Source organism: Babylonia areolata, chromosome 12 (assembly GCF_041734735.1).
Source record: "Babylonia areolata isolate BAREFJ2019XMU chromosome 12, ASM4173473v1, whole genome shotgun sequence".
NCBI classification, from domain to species: Eukaryota; Metazoa; Mollusca; class Gastropoda; order Neogastropoda; family Buccinidae; genus Babylonia; species Babylonia areolata.
This window is the reverse complement of record NC_134887.1, coordinates 36,824,166-36,834,755: the sequence shown is the minus strand read 5'-3', so window position 1 is coordinate 36,834,755 and position 10,590 is coordinate 36,824,166. Positions and strand designations below refer to the sequence as shown.

Below are 10,590 nucleotides of genomic sequence, written 5' to 3'. Positions count from 1 at the left end.
CCCATCCCAGAGGTGCAATATTGTTTTAAACAAGATGACTGGAAAGAACTGAATTTTTCCTATTTTTATGCCTAATTTGGTGTCAACTGACAAAGTATTTGCAGAGAAAATGTCAATGTTAAAGTTTACCACGGACACACACACACACACAGACAACCAAACACCGGGTTAAAACATAGACTCACTTTGTTTACACAAGTGAGTCAAAAACAACAACTAAAAAAACGGTTATTGCATTGTGAGAGCAAATAAACATCCACACAAAAACAACAGAGCCACGAAATGAGATCAGATCTTGAAAAGAACTTTATTCACAATCTCAACCAGTCCAGGGAAATAAAAGGAGACACCCAACACAAGCAAAACCACACAGAAATGAGAGGTTACATATGACAAACCAACACACACGTACATCGTATGTACAAAAGCAGTTTACACGTCATATCACAGCTCGTTCAACTTCGTCCAGTACACGTTTTGTACACACTGATGTCAGTTTCAGTCATTTACATTAGTCTCAGTACATAGATCTACTAATTCATCAACTATGCCACAACAGAGCGAGTTTCAGATTATGTAAAAGTATGCAGACTTATCCATATAGCTACACACCTGCAATTGAAAAAATAAAATAAAAAACCAAAGGCACAATGTACTTTTTGACAGTTTATGAATTTTTAGTACCACTGATTATCTGTAAAAAAAAAAAAAAAAAAAAAAAAAGAAAAGAAAAAAAAAAGTAATCAAACAAGAAACCCAGTATATCTCTTGCAAGAAATTTTTCTCTAAAGCTACCACCAAACATGATGCGTAGTTCACACTGAAGATAATCTATCCGCTGTAGTAATATCAATCATGATATTTCATTCAAGGTTTCAGCAGCTACCAACTTACAAAATTTGTCTCAACAACTGGCCAGTGATCTTTTGTTTTTGTTTTTATTTAAAAGCAAATCCCCCCAAATGCTACCCCCCCCCCCCCCCCCCCAAAAAAAAAACAACAAAAAAAACAAACAACAAAACAACAAAACAAACAAAAAAACAAACTTTTTAAACCATTTTTGACGTCATCTGACAATTGTTGGTCTGATGAAATTTCTGTTGTGGATTGCAACCCACACAAACTGCCAGTCATGACTACTGCTTTTTGGTTTTTGCTGTTGCCACAGACAATGGATGAAGGCTGGAATTCACCATGAACAAGTGTCAGGGGAAAAATTACTCCATGACCCTTCCTGAGAACGTAGTGTTTGAACACTTATTCTAAAAATACGGCATAGCAAGGATTCTAAGCAACACACACCTACTGCCATGACTGCCGCAGTGAGAACTGCTTGGTCCAGGGGCAACAACCCAACAAATTCTGCTTGGTTGGAAAAGGAGTTTGTATTATACTCCATGTTTGGTGATACATATACTTACCATGTCAAACTGATGCAAACTAGGCCTATCGGTTTGCTCTGCTTGGCCAAATTTCACGTAGCGAACAGTGAAAAGACGCCCCTTCTTTCCCGGTCCGCTCTTAGCCAATCGAACGCCTCTAAAAGCTATAAGCGCTGAATCATTCCTTTGGCCAAGGCTCTCCACGCCATCTTGTCAGGTTTTCGCTCTGTCTCGTCTTACGCTTTTTTTGGCTATTAAGCGTGTTCATTTGGCCTTATTTTGCGGCTTGTCTGTATATTTTTCTTACTTCAAGAGAGACTGCAACCTAGAGTGTGATAGCCTTGACACGTTATCCACTTGGCAGTGGCACCAACCACAAAACAGGCTTGAGACAATTGCACAGTGGATACCTTCAAAAGATTTGTCTGCGTGTGACTCTGCATAAAGTTCATTATATTACTGGCTTTGTTCTGTGACTCAGTGTTAAGTTTATATAGTGTAACTGGTTTGTCGGTGACTTAATCATTAGTTTATCATAATACTAGTTTTGTCTGACTCTGGTGTTTATCATAATACTGGTTTTGTCTGCCACATAGTCTTAGATCTATTACATTACTGGTTTTGCCTGTGACTTAGTTTTTCAGTTTATAATATTACCAGTTTTGTCTCCTATGTAAGAGACAAAAGCCTTTGGTCGATTCACATAAAATAAAAATGATAGTCATACTAGGGAAAAACAACACAAAAAAACATTAAAACGACAGTCATGGTTGGGGGGAAAAAAAAACAACCCCCAAAAAACCAGGCTGACATATCCATAAAAACATAACAAACATGACAATAACAAATGAACCAGAGCCATTTTCAGTGAGTGCGACAACAAGGAACCACAATGACCAGCTGTCAACTTGACACAATCCAATCCTCTATAAGTTTTAGCACCACTTTCTCCTCTCGTTTCACATCCCTGCAGAATCTCTTTTTTTTTCTTCTTTTTCAACAAGTTCCCAAGCACTGGATCAAACATAAGTATGGATACATATGTAAAAATGTTGGAACAATTAACCCGATTCACCAAAGACGGAAAATATACTTCCAAAACGCCAAGAACTGAGTCAGATTCGTTTTCAACTAAAGGAAAAAATCTCTTCACTCATGATACGTTCCCCTCCACCGAGAGAGAAAGAAAAAAAAAAAAAAAAAAAAAAAAAAAAAAAGAGAAAAGAAAAGAAAAAAAAATCTGGAGCTGAAGCTTGAAATGTCCGTTCCTTGGGTCGTCAGGCAAGCAAAGTGTGTGTGTGTGTGTCTCTGTGCATGTGTGTGTGTTGTCATCGTCAGCCGGAGTCTGCTTTCTGTCTCGTGACTGTTCTCTGTCTCATGTCTGTCGTCTTCCTCTCAGTGCACAGAGGGCCCCGGGGGCGGGGGGTTGTTAGAGTTGCCTCCCTGCAACAGCGGGAACAAAGCCCTTCAGCATGAACAATCACTGCTGTCATCCTACATGTCAAACGTCACTCAATTACCACCATCATCATACATGTCAAACGTCACTCAATTACCAACATCATCCTACATGTCAAACGTCACTCAATTACCAACATCATCCTACATGTCAAACGTCACTCAATTACTACCATCATCCTACATGTCAAACATCAATCAATTACTACCATCATCCTACATGTCAAACATCAATCAATTACTACCATCATCCTACATGTCAAACATCAATCAATTACCACCATCATCCTACATGTCAAACATCACTCACTGACCACCATCATTACCACCATCATCCTACTTGTCAAACACAATCACCGTCCATCTGACAAACAAGAAGAAAAAGACAACACGATCACTGCCATCTTCATAAATATCGAATATTTACTTAAACATTTGCAGACAAATATATCAACATTCCACAGCACTCACCCCTGAAGACGAGGGTTTGCTGTCGCCGCGGTTACGCAGGCTGGCAGGACGCAGGAGGAAGAGGGCTGTGGCCACCACCAGCCAGCCAATCATCATCATCATCATGCTGCTGTAGCCTCCATCTGGAGAGCTGGGGCCCTGCACTGTGGATAAACAAAACACGCTCTCATTTACAAACCACCACCAGCCAGCCTATCATCATCATGCTGCTGCTGCCTCCACCCAGTGAGCTGGGGCCCTGCACTGTGGATAAACAAAACATGCTCTCTTTCACAAACCACCACCAAACCAGCCTATCATCATCATGCTGCTGCTGCCTCCACCCAGTGAGCTGGGGCCCTGCACTGTGGATAAACAAAACATGCTCTCTTTTACAAACCACCACCAGCCAGCCAATCACCATCATCATCATGCTGCTGTCGCCTCCATCTGTGTGCTGGGGCCCTGCACAGTGGATCAACAAAATCTTTTACAAACCACCACCAGCCAGCCACTCATCATCATCATCGTGCTGGCGAGCTGGAGCAAGGCACTGTAGATATAAATAAAACATGCAGGAGAGATGTGCAACAGACACAGTAGATTTATCACATGATCCTTTGGGTGTGGCAGGAAATGACCGTTTTCGTGTAGCAGAGGTTTTCCATCACACAGCCGATTTATGACAAACAAAACACACTCAGTTGTTAGTCAGTCGATTTTGTATGTAGTTGATATGAGTTATGGACAGAATTCTTTGGGTGTGATACTGATAGGAAAGAAACAACGCCTTCCTGAAGCAGTGGAAAATGTACACTTACACACAGTAGAATGATGACAAACCAAACACCCTGTGAATCGTACAATCACCCACAGAGACTGGTCATCAATTTGATGACAAAGGAAACACACTCTGTCAACCATACACTGTGACTTGCACAGCAGACTGAAGATAAAGTAAACACACTCTGTGAACCATACACTTTCACAGCAGACTGATGACAAAGAAAGCACACTCTGTGAACCATACACTTTCACAGCAGACTGATGACAAAGAAAACACACTCTGTGAACCATACACTTTCACAGCAGACTGATGACAAAAACACACTCTGTGAACCATACACTTTCACAGCAGACTGATGACAAAGAAAGCACACTCTGAACCATACACTTTCACAGCAGACTGATGAGAAAGAAAGCACACTCTGTGAACCATACACTTTACACAGCAGATTGATGACAAAGAAAGCACACTCTGTGAACCATACACTTTCACAGCAGACTGATGACAAAGAAAGCACACTCTGTCAACCATACACTTTCACAGCAGATTGATGACAAAGAAAGCACACTCTGTGAACCATACACTTTCACAGCAGACTGATGACAAAGAAAGCACACTCTGTCAACCATACACTTTCACAGCAGACTGATGACAAAGAAAGCACACTCTGTGAACCATACACTTTCACAGGAAACTGATGACAAAAACACACTCTGTGAAACATACACTTTCACAGCAGACTGATGACAAAGAAAACACACACTGTGAACCATACACTTTCACAGCAGACTGATGACAAAGAAAGCACACTCTGTGAACCATACACTTTCAGTTTCACAGCAGACTGATGACAAAGAAAACACACACTGTGAACCATACACTTTACACAGCAGACTGATGACAAAGAAAGCACACTCTGTGAACCATACACTTTACACAGCAGACTGATGACAAAGAAAACACACACTGTGAACCATACACTTTACACAGCAGACTGATGACAAAGAAAGCACACTCTGTGAACCATACACTTTACACAGCAGACTGATGACAAAGAAAGCACACTCTGTGAACCATACACTTTACACAGCAGACTGATGACAAAGAAAGCACACTGTGAACCATACACTTTCACAGCAGACTGATGACAAAGAAAGCACACTGTGAACCATACACTTTACACAGCAGAATGATGACAAAGAAAGCACACTGTGAACCATACACTTTCACAGCAGACTGATGACAAAGAAAGCACACTCTGTGAACCATACACTTTCCACGGCAGACTGATGACAAAGAAAGCACACTCTTTCAACCTTACACTTACACAGCAGACTGATGACAAAGAAAGCACACTCTGTGAACCATAGTGCATACACTTGCACAGCAGATTTACGACAAACAAATGCACTCGTCTAAGAATGCAAGGATTAGTACATGTGTCATTGTGTGCAACAAAAATTCATCAAACACCTCCCTGACACAGTAGATTTATCATTCCTGTATGCAATACAAAATATATGCCTTCCTCAAACAGTACATTTACTACATGCATCACATGTTTTAGATAAAATTTATCTTCTTTTCTTTCTTTTTCTTTTTTAAATTTTTTCTTTTTACTGCGAACTGATAATGATATCCATCAATTCTGGGACTGCTCCCTGTTTATAATTTCTTTATGAAAAAGTCAATTTGACAATTTTCAACATGCACCTGCCCATAGATCAAAGTTTCATGAGCATCATCATGACCTTGGCATGCAGATGCAGAGGTGGTTGTTTTTTTCTTCTTTTTTATAATTTTTATTAGACCAGTTATGTTAGTAGCCTTCAGTCACTTCATTTGATATACATTTTTTTTAACTACATCTTTGCCTGATGCATGCAAACAAAACCATCTGATTCAAGGCTGAAGAAAGAAAAAAGGTCAATTACTGGCAAATTTCTCTCCTGTCATTTTCATGATAGCACTTATACTGACACAGTGACAGCCAAAGACCACAACTGACATTATATATATATATATATATATATATATATATATATATATATAGAGAGAGAGAGAGAGAGAGAGAGAGAGAGAGAGAGAGAGAGAGAGAGAGAGAGAGAGTCATCTACTTTGTGGCTGAAACATGTGCTGGTGATTTTCATTATGACAAATACAAAAGCAACCCAAAACATGGAAAAAAAAAAAAAAAAAAAAAAAAAAAAAAAAAAATCAATATGATCAAAAGCAACCCATAACAGAAAACTAATGTAATTGGTAAAATAAAAAGCAAATTTTTGGTCTCAAAAGATTAATTATTTCCCCCTCTGCTCCCAAAGGATACATCCTCTTACAAGACCCTGAATTTTTTGTCATTCCATGTTTTCAATGCATCATCTGTGAGTTGTACACATGCATACTGCCAACAAAATGCCAGTTTGGAAAGCACATATGACATGCAACAGACCTTGTGACGTATGAAGTATGCGAATCATCAAAGATAATGGACCGTTCAGGCAATCAACTCATTTTCGGTAATACTGAGAGTGAGACAGGCTTTTAGTTTTACAGAACATTTTATAGCGTAACTTGATAATAACAGGTACAGCATTAAAGGTCATGGTGCTTATATATGATCTGTATGATGATTACATATATACTCTAGTCATCTAGATCTTTTACTTTTAGCATGATACTGATAATTCACATAATTTACAGAAGCACTTAAAAGACTTCTGCTTGAGCTTCTGAAAAGCATACTACCAGCTACAAGTACAAAATTACATTACTACTATTATTATACTACTTAACCAGCATAACATTTGTGATATTAAGTTAATTAGCACCAAACATGTATTTGATCTTAGTACTGGTAGTTTTAGAAAACAGACATACGATGCTTCTACTTCTAGTAGTTCTATACTACTGGTTTACACATTTTTATTCAATCATACTCACATAGACAATGTCTAAAAATGGTATAAGAAACTACAGACAGACAGACGTACACACAGACACAGAGAGAGACAGGTGAAGTGAGACAGAGATCACTGACTTACTGTCATCTGTCAGACAGCCAGAGTCTGAACACGTGTTCTGAGAGTTCCTCAACTGTAGAAAAAAAGAAAGGGGAAAATAAAAAATCAATGACAACACCTGACCAACACTGTTAACACCTGTGACATAATCAATGGACTAACTGTTTAAAAACAAACAACAGTCAAATACAGTGACAAACAAACATGAGGCAGAAAAGACTCAAGAGCTCACAAAACTATAGTAAATTACCAAAGTTTAATCACACTCGACCACTGCAACATATCATTACATCAATTGCGTCATATCATTTTCATATTTCATCATATTTTCATATCTGCTATTTTCTCTAAATATGTCAGTTCTTTACGATCTAACCAAATAGAAGCAAATTAACAGACAAAAAACAATTAAAAAACAAAAACAAACAACAACAAAAAAACAACAACAAAAAAACAAAAACAAAACCCAGCATACAATGGATAGAAAGAAAAAGAATTATGTATGCAAAAATAAAACACTTGCCAAGTTGATGAGACGCTGCATTGCACTTTCATGATTCCAGACACACTCACAAGGATCGAAGTTGGACATCTTGGTATTCTGCCAGAATAAAACACCCACTGTATTGTTCATTCAAAAGATAAAGTTTCTATCTTACTATGCCTTAGGCTTACCTGATAAACAACTGCTAAGAATTTTTTTCTTCTTTTTGTTGTTTCAGCGTATCATCCTTTGTACATCATACATGTAATGATGTATGTATGTGTGTATGAACTGTAAACCTTGTACTTCTGTAGTACTTATAGAAGTAGCACCAGCAGACATTTTATAATAAAGCCTTTACCATCAGCAGACATTCTTTTATAAAGCTTTCCCAATCGATATTGCCACAGTTTGCAAAAAAAAGAAAAAAAAAAAGAAAGAAAAAAAAGGCACTGTCATTGTCGCTACAATCTAATCCAGACACAAGCGCTATCAGTACCAATCGTTCTACACTCTACAATTAATTTACTTGGCTAACATGAATGAATGATAATTAGTATTCTATAGCATAATATACATGTATGCATATAATATGTACATATATAGATTCATTGATCTATCTATAGATATACACATATGTATCATTTGTATATTCTCTATTAATTTATTATATAATCTTAAGAGTAGAGGCTACATTATTCAATTTATTGGTACATACTGTAATATGCTCATTCATCAAAAACTTGCACATGTATTTCAGTTACTGATAAGTGCAGATTTGTCTAAACTTTAAATTCTGTTGATATCAGTAAAGGGTTGTGAAAGATCAATCTTAATCATAGTTAAGAGTTGAGGAATCTGCAAATATTTCACGAATGAGCGAGTTGTGCAGTAGTAACTGCTGGTGCTAGAACTTTACAAAGTTTATGGTACTTACTCAAGAAGGTTAACATTAAGTAGTTCTTTAGTTTGCAAGAGTAGTTCTTATGGTATCATGTATATATACAATGTTCTTACTTGTAACACATGTTATATACTAATACAGTGTGCAAATTTATAGTTAATAACTAGTTGTCTCTTATATTGTTATAAAGAAGTCTTACAGTAATATACTAACGCAGTGTGCAAATTTATAGTTAATAACTAGTTGTCTCTTACATTGTTATAAAGAAGTCTTACTTGCAATATTAACTTAACATGATTGCATAAAATTCACACTTTTTACAGTTTTAGAAAAATATATGTGGCGCACAAAATATTAACAGGTGGTCTTTTGTAATTGTATTGTTCATTACAAAATTATCAAAAACAAATAAATTTACAATATTACTATTTTGTAAACTGCATACAATGTCTGAATGTGCCCACAGCACACCAAACCATCTGTTGTCAAATATTACAAATATAACCAGCTTATCAGTAACTGATAAAGTAATATTAATGGGCCTACGTTAGTGTTCGATCAGCTCTCCTCAAAATGAACAGAATCAGAGAACAGTGCGAGATCTCTATCCATTATTTCCCCAAAACGTAAAAAAAAAAAAAAGAGAATGTTTCAAGAAATCCTCGTCTGCCGATATGGAAATCATGATCTTAACCTCGACCATATGGACTAAGAACGAAGCTGATAATGAAAGCACGAGTTCAGTTTTCTGTAAAAGGGTGGAGCTTTATTTTCAGCGATTCAAACTTGCCCAGTTGTACCGCGGACTCTATTCTTACCTCACAGGACCAAAACGAGGAGTTTTAAACTACATATCACGAGCAAGATCCTGTAAATTTTGCCACACATATTGTGTCTAGGGGCATAGTAATGGAACACGTACCTTGTGCTTCTTTGGTTAAAATCAACGACAAAATGTGTAAGCTGCAGAGGCCAGCTGATCACAACTATGTTGCCCTCGCTTTCGAACTGTCAACAAAAACCACAGTGCAACAGACACGTCATGTCAAACCCGTGGGACAGAAGAACCCGTATGTTTACGAACATCATACGGTGTAGCACGTTGACTTTATACCCTACGCAAGACGTTTCCCGGACATTTTCTGGAAATTTGCTGATACTGTAACAATGAGCATGTACCTCGAAAACAAAGACAGCAAGGACATGAAAAATTTGAGGGACGTTTTTTTTTCTCTGAGAGAAGATTCACATTTGCCGTCTAGGGTGTATGCATTCTCTCTCAATCTTAATTGATGCCATCATCAGTAAACTGACTGACTCAGTGTGAAATTACAGCCAGCTTAGACTGAGTGTGGCTTAGTATTAATTTGTCACTAGGAATTCACCAAACTCGTCGTGCTGAAACAAAACCTCATGTAGTTCAAATGTGGTCTCAAAACACATTTGTAAAAACCATCTTTCGTGCATTTCTGGGTAGTATTTCAGTGGTGGTGGCAGGCGGTTGTGGTCAATTTAGTGGTTGTTCCAATGTGTGTGTGTGTGTGTGTGTGTGTGTGTGTGTGTGTGTGTGTGTATTGTGACGTTACTGCACGTGTGTCAGTGTGTGTGTGTGTGTGTGTGTGTGAGTGTGTGTGTGTGTGTGTGTGTGTGTGTGTGTGTGTGTGTGTGTGTGTGTGTGTGTGTGTCAGTGTGTGCGTGCGTGCGTGCGTGCGTCAGTGTGTGTGCCGGTGTGTGTGTGTAGTGACACAGTGTACTAGTACGCACCGTGTGTGTGTGTGTGCGTGTGTCCGCGGCCGTGTGCGTGTGTGTGTGTGTGACAACATGATGTATGCGCCGTGTGTGTGTGTGTGTGTGTGTGTGTGTGTGTGTGTGTGTGTGTGTGTGAGTCATTGGTGTCAGTGTCACAGTGTACGTCAGCCTGGTGTCAGTGTCAGTGTGTGTGTTAGTTTGCGTGCGTGCGTGTGCCGCGTGTGTGCCTCCGCGTGTGCCGCCCGCCCGGGCCTGGCGCCAGTTCTGTTGTTACTGACACAGTATATTAGCATGTCATGTGACTCGAGTCTTAATTCGCTTGTAAGCCGTCAGTCCATTGAAGCCTGAGTCCT

The 10,590-nt window shown here is 38.6% G+C and overlaps 1 protein-coding gene across 1 annotated transcript; it reads right to left on the bottom strand.

The window, feature by feature from the left end:
- Window positions 1–288: 288 nt before the first annotated feature.
- LOC143288589 (small integral membrane protein 14-like) lies at window positions 289–9,542 on the bottom strand. Its single transcript, XM_076597213.1, has 5 exons — window positions 9,411–9,542; window positions 7,624–7,701; window positions 7,122–7,173; window positions 3,312–3,454; window positions 289–2,825 (listed from the first exon to the last, which is right to left on the bottom strand). The coding sequence occupies exons 2-5, from the start codon at window positions 7,690–7,692 to the stop codon at window positions 2,778–2,780; spliced, it is 312 nt and encodes a 103-aa protein (XP_076453328.1). The 5' UTR covers window positions 7,693–7,701; window positions 9,411–9,542; the 3' UTR covers window positions 289–2,777.
- Window positions 9,543–10,590: the final 1,048 nt, after the last annotated feature.